Source organism: Solenopsis invicta, chromosome 8 (genome assembly GCF_016802725.1).
Source record: "Solenopsis invicta isolate M01_SB chromosome 8, UNIL_Sinv_3.0, whole genome shotgun sequence".
NCBI lineage: Eukaryota > Metazoa > Arthropoda > Insecta > Hymenoptera > Formicidae > Solenopsis > Solenopsis invicta.
The window spans coordinates 10,159,542-10,180,524 of record NC_052671.1 but is presented as its reverse complement, the minus strand read 5'-3'; the positions used below and the strand labels follow the sequence as shown (position 1 = coordinate 10,180,524).

Sequence of the window (20,983 nt, the reverse complement as noted above, 5' to 3'; positions counted from 1 at the left end):
CACTAACAATAAGATATATTATTTGTTTTGATACCTCGTATTCCAAAACTTGGCAATTAATATTAACTTACATTCTAGGTATCTTTAGTGATTTTTTTTTTACAACAATTAATTTTCTTAGAACTTTTGCGAAATATATTTAGTTTGGTCAATATTTAAACGCATATGCTCGCGATCATGTTTACATCTCCACGATTTTTCAGGACGCTAATGTCCGAGGAAAAATTGATGAATGCTGAAGACCAATGGTCCGAGAGTCCGTCTAGTAAACGATACTCAACACCCACGAGAAGCTACGACGAATTTCAAAAGAGCAACACTGTCTCTTCTGGACGACGTTACGGTCATGATGATCGCACGGTTCCCAAGATAGATCCTCGGCTGGATCGCGTTCAGAACGGAACTCATCGCGACCGCCGAAGGCGAAGTACCGACGACGAGTCATCTGATCGAAAAGTTACCGCGCCGAGTCGAGCACGAGTTACGAGCTCGTCCGACGATCATTTCGAAAGGGTGGAGAACGCATTAAAGAGAGCGTCGTCCCTTCGAAGGGACATAATGCTGGACGACCTGGAACGATCCTCCGCTCGTCGCGATTCTCGTAGATCGTCTTTTGAGAGCGACGGTCAGATGGGGAAGTCGCCTTCCCGAGATATAACTTCTCCGAAAAGGACATCCGTAGAAAGAACACGCCTTCTGGAAAGGCAATCATCTCAAGGAGGACATTCAGATAGAGATCGCGCGAACGTCGACGAGGTCGAATCGCGTGCGACGAGAAGAGAGCAACAAGTGCGCGATGTCTCGCGAGAGCGTGAGCTCCTCGCGAGAAAAGAATCGTTCCGGCGAAAGGACATTCTTGACGATCTAGACCGTACTTCCAACAAACGAAGTTCCGGCAGATCCTCGCTCGAGTCCGACAATCAAGGCCTTAGAAAAACGCCCTCCAAGGAAATAAGGAAACAGGTGGATAAAGAAGATCGAGATCTCCCTGAAACGATAAATAATCTTCAAGTTAAGGATCGTCAGCAATCGATCGATAAGGAACTCCGTCAGTCGAAGGATTCAGTACGAGTCGCCGAAGCTCAACTGAAGAGACAGGACAGCGGTGAGACGAAACAGCAGCAAGCGCGAACGTTTCAACCTAGGAAAGAACAAAAGGCAGCGGAGAGAGACATTGTCGAAAGTACGAATGCGTTGTCCATGGAAATTCCGAAGGAGGAGTGGGCCTGCGAACACTGCACCTTCATCAACAAGATCAACGATCGCGTCTGCGTGGTTTGTTGCAAGACGAAAAGCAGCGCATTGCCACCGAACACCTTGAACGACGATTCCGTGGCAAGCCCGATCGAGCCGCGAGCACCAAAAAACGAAGCGTCGAACAGCGTTGGCGTTCCCAATCACGAGCCCGAGAAGCGGACCAAGAAGATCTCCAACAGCGAAGAGAGCGGCGACAGCGGCTCCGTCAAGAATAAAGGTAGACCGAAGCGCAAAATCAGCTTTTCCTTCGGTACCAAGTTGTCCAAGTGACGTCACGCGTGACGCTTCCATTCTATGTGATGCCCACCCACAATTATTCCTGTCCAAAAATGCGGATGACCTAGATTCGTTTGTACACATCTCTCTTTTTTTTCTTCTCTCTCACTCTCTCTCTTTCTCTTTCTATTTTTACGTAAAACGGCAGTTACGAGCCGTACAACTGGTTGTTCTCCACCTTCGATGTATTCCCTTGGATGAATAATAAAGAGACATGGAAACTGTTTTTCGTACAATGTTACAACGGCACCAAATGCATAGTCGTATTTGAAATTCGGCCATCTTCCGTTCATGTCTGAGGCGTTATATTATTCATTCAAGCGATGCGACGGTTTCAAGCACGAGCGTGCATTTGGCATATGTTCCTTTATTCCGGGGCAGACCATCGATGGAAATCATTGCCAAGGCATTTGGCTCGACGACGCTGAAACGCGTCAGCGGCGAAAGATTTATTTAGTATAAACCAAAAAAAAATTATTCAGCAGTAGAAATCTGTTAAAACTTGTTTCCTTTAAAACCGTCCGTCGACATTTTGTGCACCAATTTCAAATAAACGGATATTAATGACGCTATTAGGTTACTAAATAATATTAATATTAATATTAATTGTGATGATTATAAGCGGCATGCCACGTATTTTATAGATACACGATGTATTTATTTGTAGCGATGTATTTATTTGTTGTACGTACAAACCTAACAGATTAGCAAATTAGCAGATTTTTTAATAGTTAAACTAATTTAAAAAAAAATCCTGTAAGCGTAGCAATACAGTACTAACGTTTAAATCTTGCACATTAGAATTCTCCAACGGTATTTCTTTCGCAATTTTATTTTTTCTTTCAATCTCCAATAAAAGTATGATGAACGTACATTTCCAGATGACTTTGAAAATGATAATATATGAAAATATTTTAGAAACTATTGGAAATGACGTAACCATAAATCAAATTTATATATAAAAATATATAAAAATTACAATTTAGCTATAGCGCAAAATAATTCACAGTCGCCCTGAATCATGGAGAAAATTTATGATTTTCAGAAACGATTCCTCCAGACAATGATTCTCTCGTAGAGAACTCTATAACTGCAATCGCGGCTGTAGCCCCGCAAGCAAAAGATGCGTCGTCGAAATCGACAGACGCGACGTCGTCGGTCGATGAGAGCTTGTCGTTAAAAGCGTCATCCTCGGTGTTGACGTCTTCTTCGATTGCCACGAATACCTCCGAGGCAGACACGAATGCGACGCCGGGCGAGGAAAAAATTCGAGGAAAGCTTACGAAGAGCCATTCGATATCTACGGGAACATCTCCTCCGCCGCAGAGTATCTCGACTCAAGTAAGAATTGTTTAAAGTAAAATGTTATCTATGCCCGTGAAATATTTTACGAACGAATATGGACGAGCGAAGATTTTACATAAACGGAAGATTAAATGGCATGAAATGAATTTCGTATTAAAACATTTTAGACTTATGACTATCTCCCTGCAAAAGGGAGTCTCGGAAGATCCGCGTCGGCAGCAACGTCAAAGAGTTACTTGTATTACGACGACAGCGACGGTGAGGTGAGCAAAATTTGTAAATAAATTAAATGTCAACTTAGAAGGTTTGTTTACGGCCGATCATCAATGGCAAACTGTTCCAAGGAATAGAAAGTAACGAGTAACTGTTACTTTTATTGTTTTGTAATAACAATTTAGTAGTAACGTAATCATTTTTCATAACAGTAATGATAAGAGTTTATACTTGTTAAAAAAGTGACCATTTCAACCCTACCTTCACCTTTATGAAAAATTGTAACGTTACAAAAGCGTTGTTATAAAAAAGTAACGGTAACAGCGTAATTTATTACACGCCGTCCCTCTCTTAAGGGAAAGGGATAAAATGTCTTGCATCTTTCGCGTTGATGCATGATCGATCGCGCTTTTTGTGCGTTCTAATAAAAGGGACAAGAAGGAGCATCTGTTTCAGGATCAGAGCGGCTTCGTAAACAGTCCCGATTTGTATCCGCGAGCGTTGCAGGAGCAATATCTTCAGCAGCTGTTAACTGGACAGCGGAGCAGAGAGCGGACTAGAAGAAATTCCATCGACTCGACCCATCTCTATTATCGTTCCAGGGTAAACTCGCTTACGAACTCAAGCTTGACGGATTTTTCCATTGTACACCTCGTCATGTTCAATCCAACCGTCGCGATAATTAGCCTCGGTGTGAACGTAGGCAGGATGTGTTTACTTTTCTAGCATCCTCCAACCGCTTAAATAAATCGCTCTTACTGATATATTTATTATTATGCTTATTTGCTTAGTACATTTACAGCTACTGCTAGTCCTGGTATTAATTTAGAGAGAGACACTCGCTTAACAGCTAAGACATTGTGTGACGACGGAGCCCCTGCGATTGTGATTAGCCATATGTGATTATAGCAGTAACAATATCCATTGACTCTGCAATCTCACGCTTTTTATCGATTTTCGTTGAGATATTGATAGCATCGTGCCTTTACTGTTTTCAGGAGCCCAGTCAACCGAGATACGTGGAGGCAAGTTCCAGTGCCAGCCAAGGAGTCTCCACATTGACTCGTCAAGGATTGGAGATAGTGGAGCTTCTGCGGGAAGCCGAAAAGCAGGGATTTACGACCGACGACGTGCAAGTCGCGTTAGCGCAAGGCGCATCGAATCCAATTGAGTGGCTTCAGACGCAGTGGCCGCATCTGGTGGAGACCGTGCAGGTCCTGGTGACCGCGCAGGGCAAGGAATCGAAGGAGAACAGCATCGGCGTGCTCTCGCCGGCTGAAGCGAAGGAGGCCCTCCGATCTGTCAAGGGTGACATGTGGAACGCAGTCGCGACAGCCATCCAACGCAGGCAGCAGAAAGTGCGTACGAGGAAAAATCTAATAAATCTTCGATAAATTTACGCGGCACTTTGATCAATATTGAACTTGTCGTTCTTTCCAATTGGCAGTGCGAACAGATAATGGCAAAGGGAAACTTTGCGCTCGCGGAAGTTATCAAAGCTCTCAACAATAACGCCGGTATCGAGGACGCCACTTTGCTCGAGCTACAAAAGAATCAGCTCAAGCCCTTTTTAATGAGGATCTGGGGTCCTCCGGTCGGGGTGGAAAACGAGGAGGCTGCACCGCACGAAGGTCAGTGAAAACTTTCGATACGCGCGCCGATCATAAAAATGTTATAGCGCTCCCCAATGTTGTCGATATTTTCAGATACATCAAATTTATTTTATATAATAAACATCATTTTGATATTCGGGAAAAAATTTTTTATGAATTATACATAATTATATATAATTATCCATATATATTGAAATTTATATAATTATGTATAAAAAATTTTTTCCCGGGTATATTTTGTTATTCAATATTTTATGCAACATTGTTTAAAAATACATAAATGTTATTCTTTCAAAAAAGTAAATAAATAAAATTAGAAAGATTCTTACAAATCTTATAAATTGTCAATTCTTTCCATTTTACTGTACATATAATGTACAATATGACATTTTTATAATTTTTGCTTTTGACGTATTATACCGTTTCCTATAAATAAAATGATTTATATTTTTCTATATATGTAATCCTCTATATGTGCAAGCCTACGCACTGGCAAGTGTATGGCACGCAAAGAAGATTTGTATAAAGAAAGATATGCGAGGTTTCCTGTAATAATTTTAAAATATATTTATTACACGTGTATATTTATTACACGTATATAAAGCAATATCAAAGGAAAAAGTTGTTTGTTTCAAAGAGGCAAATATTTTAATAAACAAAATTTTTTTATGCTTATTTTATGAGATTATGAGATTAACATTTTTTTTAATCAGATAGTATATTTTTAATTAAACAATTATTTAAATTTGATTTCTTTATGTTTAAAGTTATCTCGTAAATAATGTATCTTATATGGTTGAATGTATTTTTGTATTTGGAATTATATCGTTACGTCGATGAAAATACCATCTCGTTAAAAAAAATTGACAGTTTCTAAATAATCTCTAAGTGAATTACAAACACTTTAAGTTTAGAAAGTTAAAAGAATGAAAGACTTATTTGAAAGATCTGATTTCTATTTATGTATACAGCTACTTTTTTATTTAAAAAAAGTCACAGGTTAATGCTCGAGCAAGAAGCAATAAAGATCATCGATCATGCACCGATCTTTCTTGTTTGCTGCAGATGCAGCGGGTGCGGTCGGTGGTGGGACGGGGGTTGATCCCGTGGAACAAATTCCGAATGTGTCCGATAGCGAGGCGCAGAAGCAGGTAATGTCACCAATTGTTGATCATTTCGTGGCGTTGCAGGCCGACTTTCAAAAGCAACTGGCGGCCCTCAGAGAACTGACCGATAACTGGCGACACGAGAAAGATCCCCCGAACAAATTGGGTAATAATAAGTCTGATAATCTGTACGAACGCTCTGACGAGCCCACTGTTCTAATCGATGCAAATCTGGTCTCAAGGGCCGTACAACAAGCGCCCGACGTAGCGGAGCCGAACGATCTCGCGATCTCGCGGCGAGAACAGGCGACCGTAGATTCGCGGGACGACACAAAGTACTCTTTGAACGCTACGAAGCCGACGGAAGGCCTGAAAGAAGTAGACGCCGCGTTGCCCATGGAAATTCCCGCAACCACGGTCGATGATCTCGCGACGACAAGTGCAACGGACTCCTCACGCGCGCCCGAACACTCCTCGAAAATTGACGACGCTGATCGCGCGGCCGTAGAATCGTCGACAGTTGACACCGGCAATACTGTCGTGCGAATTACCGAGTCCGATCTGCCGAAATCTGACGGTCAAAAGTGCGACGTCGAAGTGAAATCAGCCGCGCAGTTGCGCGAAGAGGCGACTTTGCGTGCCGGCACCTCGACGACATCGATCGACGAGACTGCGACGGCGACGGAAGTTACGCATTCACCGGAGGAACGGGAAAGATTATTGCCAAATAATCTAGCAGTTGAAGTATCCTCGTCGCAGGGAGCTGCGCTTGACACGACGAATAATACGGAACCGGGTCAGTCCTCTTCTACGCGCCAGGAAACTCCGAGTGGTCCATTACCTTCTGACATGGCGAAACAGAACGTCGCGGCGGGGAACGGCGAGACACTCGTCGAACTTGAGAAGTCTGCCGAATTGGGTGGAGCAGCCGATATCTCTTCCCAGAATTCGGGTGTTCCTCAACGAGCCGGTACGTTGCCGCGGCGGTCATCGCGGGACGAATCCGCGGACGTGATAGAGAAAGTGCACGCGAACGTATCCGTAAGAGATCTTCCCGCACGGGAGCAATCTGATCAGCGTGTCAAGGGGGAAGTCCCCGGACAGAACGACGAGCAGCCGCACGTCGTGGCGGTGGAGGCTCTGCTGTCCGCCGTGAAATCGCTGCCGGAGCAGTTTTTGACGCCGTTCATAACGGCGATGCAAATGCTGTCGCCCGAGAAGGGTGACGCGACCTCCGACGTGCAACTTATGAACCGATTGAATACTTTACGCAGCATGAAGCCCGAAGACCCGAAAACCAGCGCACCCGAGGCCGAGATCACCGACCGGAGCTCGGCGGGCGACGTTGCGCCGAGGAACGACGCCGACGAGGAGAGCACGCCTGTTTCCGTAGCCGTGGTCGAAAAGAAAAAAACCGAATCGCAGTCGCCGCGGGGGAGGAATCGAGCAGACAAACGTCCGGAGAAAGGTTCGGAGAAATTGAGAAGCGGCAAGATTAGCGATAGGGAGATCGGCAGATCCAAGCTTCCGGATTCTCGGATGGCGAAGCCCCGCTCGAGCGTTCCGGACATTAAGCAACAGCATCAGGATGTCAGATCGGTACGTACAGACACGAGCCAGTCAAACATTTCGCGAACTAACAACGCAGCGGATCTGACATCCGAAACGTTTTCCGACTCGGTGGACTTAATGGACAAAGACACTCTCGAAGAATCGACTACGAACGAGACGGCGACGTCCAGTGTAGGAGCAGCAGCCGGGCCGCCGCGAACGGACGTCGCCGGGGAAATACGTTCACGTAAGAATTCTTTAGAGATAGTCGACAAGTCCGCGAGAAACGATAACCAAGAGAGATCTACCGGAGACGAAACCATGTCGGAGGCGGGATCAGCTGTAGAAGCTGATCATTCAGGTGAATCATCGATCAGTTCTCACGTGCAACCGTTAACAGCATCCCCGACGCATGATCGATCTGTCGTCCAGAGACCCCTCGAGCTCGCGATCGGCTCGACTGATGTGTCGTCTTCATCATCTTTATCATCATCATCATCATCATCAAAGGAAGTGGAAAGCTCTTCCGAAAAAGCATTTCACGAAAAGCTTCTCGCCGATAACGCCTTTGCAGACACTGATCCATTGCTGAAAAGCGACTCGTCGCGAGATAAAAATTCATTAGCTTTCATAAACGAGCCTAACGCGAAAGAATCCGCTTTCCGATCGGCGACGAATGTTTCACAAAAAGAACCGATCGTTTGCGATTTTAGCTCAGATCATTCGCTTGAGATCTCGCGCGAAGTAACAACGAATGCGACTAATGCGCAGTCAGCCGACGAGCGAGATATTAACAAATGGGTCGAGCGACAATTAAACGAGTCGTCTCGTGTATTAACGGTAACAGCCTCGCCGGTCTCGTCAGCTCCATCTCCCGATCGTCCTCCCGAAATCGTTCAGTCGCCGCCCGTCGAAATACTCGATAATCACGGTACGACATTGCGTCACGATAAAAATGATACAAAGCCGCTCGTCCCGAAAAATGCGGTGCACGTTTCGGAAAAAGTAGAACAGACAATTTCGGTCACATATCACACTCCCGCGAGCGACGATAAAAATGAAGCTACGTTGAAAGAAAACGTGCCCGTTGAGCGAAATACGGCCGATGATTTATCCATCACTCAATCGCGACCCGGCGAAATTCCTCGGTCATTAACACACTCGCGCTCCGTCCCGGAAATGAGTTTAAACGAATCGCGTGATCGGGGGAAGGAGATCGCGCTCGCCTCGTCGAAATCTGACGATCTTTCGGCGATCGAGCGAACGTCGGACGTTCGATCTTCGACAGACTCGCGGGATATTTTAAATCAGGATAAATTATTTAGTCCGACAAAATGTCAGGAGATAACTGCACATCCGCGTGATCATCTGGCGCGCGCGAAAATAATGTCACTCTCCTTTCCAAAAAATAATCGCGGAGTCGATACTCGCCCTGAAAATACTTCGCATCATGAAATATCAGGCAGCTTTGGCGACCCGAAAACTTCGGAAGTCATTAAAATTGCAGGAAACGCCAAAACAGTATCTTCTATTCGTGAAACTTCAATATCCAGTGTCCATGAAAACTCGGTTACGAGTGCTAATGAGCCGTCCGACGGAAAGGTACACGGTCAATTATCAAACGGTAATAACGATGCGCGGGACAGCGCGTCTCCTCGATTGTCCGTCGAACACGATCCTCCGTTAGAGTCGAAGAAAAGTATCTCGTGTCCCGTCGATCGCGACGTGAAACTTCGTCCCGGGGACGAAGTTTCTCAATCTCACGATGCCAAGAAACAGGATACACAAACGTCAAACTCAGCGACAAGGGGCGTCCTGCATGCGCTTAAAAATCTCAATATATTCTTCGCAGCGCCGCCGGCCGAGGAGAGAAACGTCGCTTCAGCAACAGTCGACTCTCTTCCGGATCCTATTATAGCGAACGTCAGCGACGTGACGCCTGGAGTACCTCACACCTTCGAAATAAAGATATCGGAATCGCCGGTAGCAACGGTAAACGATTGCGCGCCGCTAAAGAGTATCGCGAGCGTCGTCGGGACGGGTCAAATAGAAGTCGTGGAGAACGCGAAAGACGTCGATCGGTCCGGGAACGAAGTTTCGATCGTCGCACGTAACGAGCGAGTTGAACGAACGCGGTCAAAATTACCGAGTAAGGGAAGTCCGTTGGGAAAAAATACCGAGCAAGTAAATCAATCTCACAAAAGCGTGATCGCGAGACCCGTCGTAAAGCAGAGATCGAGATCGCCGCTTAAAAAGATCGTCCGGAGAAAGTCGCCCGTTAAAATGGTGAGAAAATCGGTCGGCGTGCCGAGGAAAAATTTAGCGTGGAAAAGCGCAGGTCCGTACAGCGCGGCCGTCGCAAAAGCGAGAGCGACGACGGCCAGCGAGACTGTTAAAAGGTCGAATCGAGCGATGCAGTCCGATGAATCGCGAATTAAAGGACCCTTAAAGTCCGCGTGTATCGCGAGCACCAAGGCAGACGTTAAGAATAAATCGGTTGCCGATGGAAAAGTTCCGATGAAAAGGATGGAGCAAGATACTTCGAAACCTAAAACCTCTCTACCGTCAGAAATGCCCGATAAAACCGTTAGACAATCATTAAATGATACCAGTGCGCACAAAACTATCGGAAATATGAAGGTAAATAATAATAAAAAGGTTCCCGCGCCCGGGGAGAACTTGTCGATAGTCAATAACGCGCCCAATCCCGAACCGCAAACTAAATTGCCTGTTGTTAAAAAATATAATGGAAATAAATCGGAAAATTCTAAAAAGAGGACGCTCGAATATTTTAAAAACAAAAATATTGAAGATGTCGAAAATAAAAATCTGGACGGCTCGAAAAGTATGAAAGCGGAGGCTTTTGAAAATCAAGCGGTAGAGAGGGTAAATCGCAAAACTGAAATCCCGAATAATAACAAAATTCTGACAAAAGTAGCGAAAGACAGTTTAAAACCTAAAACAGCCTCGCCGTCGAAAATACCCGTTCTAACGCAGCGAAAAATCGCGCAATCTACGGACGCCGGCTCGTCGAACCCTGTTAAAGTAAATGACACGTCCTTATTAAAGAGCGCGTCAAATAAATTGCCAGCGGTGTCGCAAGCAGCTTCGAAATTATCGTGGAAAATTCAGGAAAGAGCGAACGTATCGAGCCCGCCAACCATACGGAAAATTGATTCTGGGGATATTAACAAGCCGACGGGAAATCAAATTAAATCTAGTAACGGAGGGGCGATTGAAATTACAGAAAATGTGAAAGACAGGCAAATCTTGGAGGAGTGTCGTGATAAAGAGAGTACCGTGGAGAGTGAAGAAACCGAAGGAGAACCTTCGAAAGTTAAGTCAATAGAATTGAAATTAAACGAGAATTCACAAGCGTCGAACTCGACGCATAACGATCCGTCCGCGGATCTTAGCAAACAATTGGAAGTCGAAAACGCAATTGAGGAAAGCTCGGATGCTTTCAGCTCCGGTTCCGAGTATTCTGAAGAGGACGAAGACACAGGAACGGCGAAGTACATTTCTGATCATAACTCGGAATACAATTCCGTCGAGGAGTTCACGGACGCGGAGTTGTTGTTGGAGAAAACGCTAAATGAGATAAGGTCTGAAATATCGGAGTCTGAAGAGGAGGAGTGCACGAGCGAATCCGAGGAAAGTGAGGACGTCACTTATTCGTACGAGACGGAAAGCCACGATCATGATTCCACGTCGTCGTCCGAAGGCTCGCTCGACGAGCGGGAGATTAAGTCGAGCGAACTCGAAGATTCGGCGGAAGAGGAGGATGTGTACGAGGAGCTGCGGTCCGAAGGAGAGGAGACGAATGAACAGGTCGAAACTTCGGAACAATTTCAAGTGTCTGATAAAGAAGCCGACGATATGATTCACGACGAAACGCCTGGCGACAAAGCCAACGTTTCGAGTAGAGTGGAGAGTAATTCACAGGTCGCGCGAGAGGCTGGAAAAAATAATGCGGACGCACCGACGGAAGCTGCCACTGCGGTCACAGAATTATCTCGACCGGAAATAAACGCGGGAATCGATGAAGAGACGTCGCAAGGTTTTCAAAATCTCGAAACAGATTCTGACATTGCTGTAACTGTGACGGATTTGGCGGCTGCGTCTTCAGCGAAGTTCAGGCAGAGTATAAAATCTAAGGAAGATATTCCGTCAAACGCGAACGACTCGAAGAAAAATGAGACGAAGCACGGAGACGCGAGCGTAACCGAGGCGGGAGATCAGTTGACAGTACAGAACGATATAAAGACACTGAAAATCATGAGTCATGAGTCGCGTGAGAAACGCGCGAAGGTAGGCCGAAGGGCGAGTACGGGTAGTAAAGACGTGAAAATCGAGAAGGATGACACGTTAAAGGGGGTGGATCGGGCGCGAGCGCCCAAGAAGCGATTTTCCCTCGTAGCCAGTTGCATCCGTCGGTTCGAGGGCGAAGAGAATGCCGATAGGGCTCACGTGGAAAGCTTCAGACGCCAGATACAAGGATCTCCCAAAACGGAGCGGGAGGTCAGTAGACGAGAGTTGCCAAGTGACACACACGACCCTCCTCGTAGAAACGTCAGTTGCCAAAAAGTCCTCGCGATCGTTCGGGTCGCCAAGAACCGGGCCTTTTCCACCGTTGGCAGGCCAATGTCTACAAACAGCTCGTAATGCCAAGTGGGTGGGGAAGGGGGATCGAACACGACCGATACGTGTTTCCTCAATGTTTTAACCGCGCGTTGATTGGTTAATCATTTAACTATGACAAGCTAACGCGAAGGTAAGTATTGTGTCGTGACTAATTCATTGTCTGTCAAGAAAGAGATATGTTGCGTATCTTCTAAAATGATGTGATGTTTAATCGTTTAGGGGACAACATATTTTAAAAGAATTAAAAATGCTAATGAGAGCCAATACATGATACTCGCGTGTACGTATCATTTTATTAATCTAAATGACAGACGTATCGATCCTAGTTTTGGGTCAGCTTCAATGTAGTTGAATAAATAGGATCGAATCATCTGTCATTTAGATTAATAAAACTATATGTACACGCGACTATCCTGTGTCGGTTTCCTTTGCAGAAATGTAAAAACTGATAATTATTTGATAAAGTCAAAGAATTGAAAATTTAAGAAAATCCTTGTAGAAATGTAATACTGACAGTAATAAATTGGCGAGTAATTTAAGTATATTTAAATATAGTATATTACCTAAATTATTCGCCAATTTAATGTTTAATATGTATATGTGATATGTAATATAAATGTTACATATTAAGATATTAAATTGGCGAGTAATTTAAGTAATATATATTTAAATATACTTAAATTACTCGCCAATTTATTACTGTCAGTATTACATTTCCATAAGGGTCTTTTAAAATTTTCAATTCTTTGACTTTAATCTTCAGAGCTTTATTTAAGTCACCAATTATATTTTCCGTTTTTTTGTTAGTTATAAAACATTTAAGATGTTCTATTGTATATACATAAGCATCGATTATAAATATATGAGTTAATTGCTTCATTTCAGTAGTAGACTGAAAATGTCGAAGCTTCACCTGAGAAACTTATGCTTCTCGACAGTTTTACATTTGTTAAATGAAAAAGAGCTCGTTTCTAGACGTTGGCGTAGTCTACCTCCTCTTCTCTTGCATGACAAAAATTTGAAACTTCCTTAACTTTTGAAATATTTTTGAGTGCTGGTATTTTATCTTTTGTAAATCATTCGTCGAATTTAGTTGCAAATTATGCTACAAGAAAATTGTCGACATTGTGCAACGTTATTCTCCACAATTTCCATAATTTGTTCCATCCTACTTTCTGCTTTAAGTTACATGCATCGATTTAGAAATGTTTCATGTTTACATTGATATGAACAATAGATCTCAACCTTAGATCGAGATTTGTAGAAACTACGATTTCCTTTTTATACGCGAAAATTGCGTGTCGATATCGGAGCAATCTCATGTCTGTCGTGTGCAGAGAATAGCGCGTCGTCTCCTGGCGGAGGGTCGAGCCGCGAATTACGATGAGGCCGAGGTCGCCGCTAGTTTGCTGGCCCTCAAGTTCGGGGACGCCGAGGCACTTCAGGCCGCGAAAGAATGCTCCAGTATAGAATCGGCGCTGGCCTTTTTGCAGCAGGAGTGCGAGCTGTGCACCGGTCGTTTCGCGATGAGTCAAGTGAGTAATTTAATTACCGTCGAAACGAGAAATCTGGAAAGCTAAAGAGTATAAAATGTAAAATTCTCTTAATTAATTCGGATGAAACCGCAATTTTCGAGAAGAACATGTCGTATTCAAATTATTTCTGTTTGAATTAATTTATTTTATTTTACAAATCTTATCCTGCTTTGTCAAAGTAATTAAGAATCAGCGAGAATCGCAAAGCGTGCCCGCTGATTCTTAATTACTTTGCTTTTTAATTTTACTTGTTCTACTTGTTGATGCTTTTTTCACGTTTAGATGGTGTCCATGTTGAAGTGCACACATCGCTGCTGCAACGATTGCGCGAAGAATTACTTCACCATTCAGATCAGCGACAGGAACATCACGGATGCCGTTTGCCCATACTGCAAGGAACCTAATCTCAAGGACGCGAGCGAGGACGAAGTTCTCGAGTATTTCAGCAATTTGGATATTCAGCTGAAGACTCTGCTGGATCCCCCGATTCACGAACTCTTCCAGAGAAAGCTCAGAGATCGGACCCTGATGCAAGATCCAAATTTTAAGTGGTGCATTCAGGTAATTATTTAATTGTAATCTAGAAATTGACGATTTTACAAGAAACAAAATGCTTCGTTATTTTCCAGTGTTCAAGCGGATTTTACGCCGACCCTCACCACAAGCGTTTAATCTGTCCCGATTGTCGGTCTGTCACTTGTGCTTTTTGCCGTAGACCGGTATGTATAAAACATTTTTCATGCGATTCATGTGATTCCGATGACGTTTGTGTCAAACAGGAAAATAAGAATTTTTTAACACCTATATTTTCAGTGGGAAAAACAACACGAGGGAATTTCATGTGAGAAATTTGCCGCTTGGAAGGACGAGAATGATCCCGACAATCAAGCCGCGGGTTTGGCACAACATTTAGCCGACAATGGCATCGATTGTCCTAAATGCAAATTCCGTTATTCTCTATCCAGAGGAGGTAATAATAACTATTACACTTTATCGCAAAGATAATTTTATGCTTATTCATTTTACCGTGGGATAAAGTGATTATTATTGTTATTTTATTATTTAATTTTCAACTTTAATTTGCATCTTTTACATAAAAATTGTTCCTTAATAACACTTCGCTTTCCTTGAATAAATATTTTCGAGAGAAAACTATTGCTACATAAAAATTTCAGAGCATAAACCTCGCAGTGTTTATTGTTTTAATTTTATAAAAACAATATGGTAATGCGCGAATTAATGAATGTTGATGCCAAATATTATCTTAATGTATGCGGGCCATTTTAATACCATGTTACTTTTTTGTTCTTTTTTAATCGATCTCGGATGATTTTAAAATATGGAGCGAGATATTTTTTCTAAATTATTCGATATGCATATCACAGGGAACATTTTTCGAAGCTCACTGAAAAAAACTCGTGAATTTTTATAGGTTGCATGCATTTCACGTGCAGTCAGTGTAAATATGAGTTTTGCTGCGGTTGCGGCAAGGCTTTCATGATGGGGGCGAAGTGTGCGGTCAGCCCTTATTGCGCCAAATTGGGCCTGCACGCCCATCATCCGCGCAACTGCCTCTTCTATCTCCGTGACAAGGAGCCGGCGCAGCTGCAACAGTTGCTCCGAGAAAGCGGCATCGATTATGACACGGAAGGTCCGATCGGGGAACGCAGGTGCAAGGTGCAACTGCAGAAGGAGACGCCGACCGGAGTCGTGGATGCGGTGTGCAATTCCGACGTCGTCGAGGGCCACGCTGGTCTGTGCAGGTGAGCTTTATCGCGGCGAATGATACTCGGTATTCGAGATAAGACGTCTCGACGCGTTGCCAACAAGTCCATTTGTAAAATTGAAAATTGAGTTAATAGCAAAAGGACAGCTAAAGGACAAAAAATATTAGTATTTGGAGAAACTCTATCGTCACGCTGTTTAAAAAAAAAACCGATAGAAAATGATAGAAACAGATTTAGACTATTGAAATTTTATCCAATTTTGTAGTAAAATTATTGTTTCAATCGGACTCATATTTGAGCTATGATGGAGAAATTATTTATTTCTATTTCGTTTCTTAACAGTTATCTTGCTGAAACAATTAAAAAATTAAACTAACATAAAAATGTATGTTTTCTATACAATTTATTCAATTTGTGTTATGTAATCCAATCTGAAAATTACTCAATAAGCAAAATACATTAAAGTAACATTTAGAAATGTTGATTTTACGTGTATGTTTTAAAATAATTTTGTATAAACATTGCAAATAGTTTATTTAATACATTTAGGTTTGTTTAATACAGTTTATTTAATATACGATTGTTTTTGAAGCATTGTTGATATGTTTTAAAAGCTTTATCTCCAAGTCACAGTTAAAATTTTATATTGATTTGAATACATTTGAAAATGTTATGTTATTTAATATTGTTATAACATGGAACTAATGTTTTATGATCTTATGGTATGGTTTATGGTTATATTTTCTTGGATTATTTATTTTATATAGGCAAGAGTTGTCGAACGCGTATATCACTTAAGGTACTTTTTATTATATTTCCAACTTTTAATTAATTTATACGTAAATAAATATTGAATATTGTAACTTGATATTAATATCTATTACTACAATGAGTAATAGTTCTCAGCAACAAATTAAATTACTATAAGTTTTTTTTTGCAATATGCAAAGGATATGATTTAAATCGGTTGTCTAAAATGTCTAAATTTTACCTGTTGGTCTCTTAAATCGTATTGTCTTTAAAAGTGTCAAATTTATAAATTATATTAATTAAGAATATAAGAAATCATTATTGCTTTCATTAATAATTTATCGAAAAAAGGAATCATATATTTAATATAATATATAATAATAATTAATAAATAATAATAATAAAATGCTAAGGACGTCGAAATAAAATTGGCTTGAATTTATTTTTGCATTTGATATATTTTTATTCATTTTAATTATTAATTTTACTATTATCGCTTATAAATCTTACATTAATATTATTTATTGTAATGAAATTCATGGTACGATTTGAGAACTTTTAAGATTTTAATTATCGATTTAATCTTTGTGATAATTGCAAATATGTATATAAAATAAATGTAAAATATTTTATAATAAACCTTTTTATGAAAATACAAAATTTCAGAATAAAATCGAACGATTACATTGTCATCAGCTATATAAATTGATGAAAAATTAATATCAGTTCATTATCAACTTAATTTTTTTGTTCTGTATTAAATGCGCACAAAACAAAATGTAACCTGTTAAATTTTCAATTATATTTCTCATTTATTTCATATTTTCGTCACTAAATGTCGCTTATATTAAATAAAAATATAAAATATTAATAAGGTACAATTTAAGCGACTGATATGCATTTAGTAATTTTGCCCTATATGTTAAAAAACAATTTAAATATGTATATGTAATTATATGTATAATTTAAAGACGTTTATAATTAATATTTTTTACATGTATTTAAATTATTTAAATAATCCATAGTTTAAATATATATGTAAGAAAGATTAATTATTTATATATAAAAAAAAAACGCAAAATCTCTCAAATTTAAGTATTACATTAAATATACATAAACTGAAAACATAATAGAATAATATCAGTTTCGACAAAACTCGGTCAAGTACACATTGATTAAATATTGATTACTAAATTATGTGCTAAATAACATAAAAAAAGTAATACATCTGATATTTATGAATTAAAAACACGATAAGATCACATAGATTTTTTTTCTTATCCAGTTCTATCGGATTGTTTAAGCAGGATACCTTTTCATCAAGTCGCAACAGGTTGCTAGCAACTCTTACTAGAAATTATCCAGCCAAGATTATAAACACTGAAATATGTAATATCTCTTTTTCTTTCACAAATACCCGGGATCATTTATGGAAATAGTTTCACGTATCAAATAAAGTTACCTCGGTGATTTTCCGAAATCAAAACCTTCAGTATTGCCAGAAGAGATTTCAAATGGTACATTCCGCGACGCGTTTGCCGATCGGCGTTAGAATTTCGCTCACGCCCGAGTATATTGGGAGGGGAGTATATCGCTCCCAATCTCGCGGCGATTTCGAACGTTTTCTCGAGCGATCTCGCAGCGAAGCCGCCACCCTTCGCTGTTCCACCTTCACCCATACCATCCCCCGCCCCCCGCTGGTCGATCGCTAACGAGATCCTCCGTGTATCTCCCAGGATTCATTACGTCGAGTATCTAGTTCGAAAGATCCGTTTGACGCAGCTGGAACCGCTGCCCTTGCTAAACGTGGACGATCTCGAAACGTGTGTGCGCCGCGCCGGGCTGAAACTGCCCGCGAACTGGTACGGGCGCGACCCGGAGCATTACAGGAACGACTTGGTCGAGGTAAAGCACAAGCGGGGGACCGTGGACCTGACTAAAATCTTGGGTACTTTTCCCCCGCAGGCAGCACTACATTGAATACTTGGCGGGCCTGGTGCTCAAGGGCAGGCTGGACCCGGTGGCGATCTTTGACTTGAACGATGCCAAGCAAGAGTTGCGCCGACGGGGAAAAGTTCCCCCTGCGAAGGACCAGGAAATGTCCGAGCGAGATTACCTCCAGGCTTGCATTCAGGTGACTAACACGAATCCCCAGCAAACGAAAATAAATTCAAATGAATTGAAAATTGTAATTCATTTTAATTTTTCCGAGTTTGCACTTTAGAGTCTCAGAGTATTTTTTGATTCAAATGGACTCAAATACGAAATACTCTAAATTTTGAATTCGAATGGATTCACGTCTTCATTATATTATTTTTGGATTCAAATGAATTGAAGTAGGAAATGCGCAATTCATTATTTTAAATACATATGAATTCATCCATTATATCATTTTTGGATTCAAATGGATTCGAAAAATCTAAAGCGCGAATTCGAAAATGTCGAAATGAATTCATTTCTATCCGTATCAATTTATTTTTATTTGCTGGACTCCCAGTAAACAAAAATGAATTAAAATGAATTGAAAATTGCAATTGATTTTAATTTATCCAAGTTTACGCTAGAGCCTCGGAGTATTTTTAGACTCAAATGAATTGAAATACACAGGGTTGGGTGATAACTAGTTGAAATGTTAAAAGTTAAATAATAATGTTCAAAAGTTAATAACTTTTAATAACTTAGTTTATTTTAAATGATTTAATTTGTAACTTTAACTAGTTATTTTTGAAACACATAAACTTTAATTTATTAACTTTTTTCTAAGTTAAAAATTTATTTATGTATTGTAAGAGAAAAATATTATAAAAGAAAAAGTATATTTACCCATAAAAAAGCAATATTTTTTTATTTTATGTAAATTTAATTTATAAATAAAATGTTAAATTTGTTTGACCTATATGTTATAATTGTTTTGAGTAATCTAATTTTATAAAATTATAAAGTTCTAATTTAATAATGCTTTCCAAAATTAACTTTTAATTTAACTTTAATTTAATCTTCTTGATGTAATTTTTAGCTAGTTAATTTTTTTCTCATGTAACTTTTAACATAACTAAATCAAATTTATAAGCCATTAACTTAAATTTAATTTAGTTAAAAGAATATATTAACTTACCCAACTCTGAAAATACGAAATGAGTTATTCACATCCATGTTATATTTTCGGATTCAAATAGATTCGAAAAATCTGAAAAGGGCAAATTCGAAAATGTTGAAATGAACTCATTTCTGCCCATTTCAATTCATTTTCGTTTGCTGGGCTCCTCTTCTTCGTCCTCCCCTGCGCCACCGCTGCCAGTCTTCTTCCTCCGGTTCTTCCGATGCCTCCTCGCACCTCCTGCCGCGACCCAGTGACCGAATTAACAACGGTAGTTGCATGAAAGTAGAATTCCCGCGTGCACGAAACATTCCAGCCGAAAACCGCAAAAGTGAATAGATCGTCGCGAATGATGCTGACGAGCGGCCGCACCTCGTATCGTCGACGCGTACCGTTCACACTTATACCTTTCCGAGCGCACTATGAAGAATAGATGAGCCGGGAAAGATTAACGAGGATCTATTCTAAATAAAAGTCACAATTTATGTAGCATGTAGAATTGTCTTCCATATTTAAAAAGTGCTGCTTTCCTATTTTGTTCTCTCGCAGAGAATGAAATTTCAATTCAATCTGCTGGGGTAAAAATTTAAAGAATTATTTGTAATAAGAGTTAAAATGCGTCACAGCATAGACATTTTTCCATTTAGTGTTCAAAATTTAACTACGAGTAATTGATTCAGCCTGCACTTAGTATGCATGAAAAGCGTAATTAGAGATTAATTAATAAAAAGAAAGTGTTTAAATCGAAATGTTTCTATTTTAAATTTTAAGTACTTCGATCCGTCACGTTAATTTCAATTAATCAATCAAACTTTCTGTATGGATTCTCGGCGGAGTTTCAAAATAACGTATTGATCAATTCGAAACAGTTGAATGGATTCTCTACATCTTTACATAATTTAACGTAAAAATGTTTAAACTTTGATAAAGCGCGCATTACGAATTCGGAATCCATGCTGAACGTACGGATTAAGCTAAGTTTCATTCATTCGTCAATATTTGACAATGATTCTCATTCTGAAAATTTAGAGAATTTCTATCGTATTCTCTGCTTATACGCGCCATTTAAAGCGAAATAAAACTTTTAACGCCCGACATCGCGGATCCACACGGCCGTTCGCAGCTTCCCTTTCTGCGTAAATAACGATTTCCCTATCCTGTGTGTGAGTTGTCTTTTTTTATGCGGATATCGAAGTAAATAAGGTATACGAGCGAGGTATGTGCCGCGGGAATACATTAAAATTCTACAACTTCACCGTGCATAAAGTATACTCCGATGTTGCAGGTCGTAAAGCAGGAGATTCCACTGGAGTGACTTGCGGCGGAGAATCTCGGGGAGAAAAAAAAAGAAAAACGGACGCGCGACGTATCCGAAGCCCATATAAGTGACAAACCGTATATTGTATAGGTGTATTTATTTTATTTTGCATGGACCATAAGCCCGCAAAGTGAAAATAATGTAGGACCATGGAACGGGAGTAGTGCAATACGAACGTCGCCTAGATATAAACTTGCCGAAAACTTGTTTACTTTTCGACGTGGCGTGATGCGATTTATATGTTAATTCAAACGTCCCATTCGCGAACATTCGCAGACATTCGGCGAGGAGAAATAGTGTGTTCATCACTACATGTTCTACTTGTTAACGGCTACAGATGTGTAAAGATCGAACGTTTCTTTACATCTTGATAGATAGAATAGTCATTAATGGGAGTTGTAGGATTAACGTTTGAAAGTACGTATTTATTTCTGCTTTATATTACTGTTTTTCCAAGAAATAGACCGTTTAATTAAAAAAAAATTATAGCATTCCTTCTTTCTAACTTTAATTAATAAGGACCGTCCCAGACAATATGTCAAATGTGTCCAAAATAGAGAGAAAATATTATTAAAACATCTTAAAGATGTT

General features: G+C 40.6%; 1 protein-coding gene across 6 annotated transcripts in view; it reads left to right on the top strand.

Annotated features, from left to right (window-relative positions):
* The window catches only part of LOC105200951 (E3 ubiquitin-protein ligase lubel), a 28,602-nt gene extending 7,719 nt beyond the window's left edge, over window positions 1–20,883 (top strand). The window contains exons 7-20 of one of the 6 annotated variants that reach the window (XM_039452839.1): window positions 204–1,474; window positions 2,579–2,874; window positions 3,006–3,101; window positions 3,490–3,654; window positions 4,050–4,409; window positions 4,499–4,682; window positions 5,730–11,842; window positions 13,303–13,500; window positions 13,783–14,061; window positions 14,130–14,219; window positions 14,314–14,470; window positions 14,933–15,263; window positions 17,714–17,882; window positions 20,360–20,883. In XM_039452839.1, the coding sequence (XP_039308773.1) occupies window positions 204–1,474; window positions 2,579–2,874; window positions 3,006–3,101; window positions 3,490–3,654; window positions 4,050–4,409; window positions 4,499–4,682; window positions 5,730–11,842; window positions 13,303–13,500; window positions 13,783–14,061; window positions 14,130–14,219; window positions 14,314–14,470; window positions 14,933–15,263; window positions 17,714–17,882; window positions 20,360–20,389 (9,739 nt within the window). In that variant the 3' untranslated portion in view covers window positions 20,390–20,883. Of the gene's footprint in view, window positions 1–203; window positions 1,475–2,578; window positions 2,875–3,005; window positions 3,102–3,489; window positions 3,655–4,049; window positions 4,410–4,498; window positions 4,683–5,729; window positions 11,843–13,302; window positions 13,501–13,782; window positions 14,062–14,129; window positions 14,220–14,313; window positions 14,471–14,932; window positions 15,264–17,713; window positions 17,883–17,942; window positions 18,112–20,359 lie in introns of all 6 variants that reach the window. The other 5 variants (XM_039452841.1, XM_039452840.1, XM_039452837.1 and 2 more) reach the window with 5 other exon arrangements.
* Window positions 20,884–20,983: the final 100 nt, after the last annotated feature.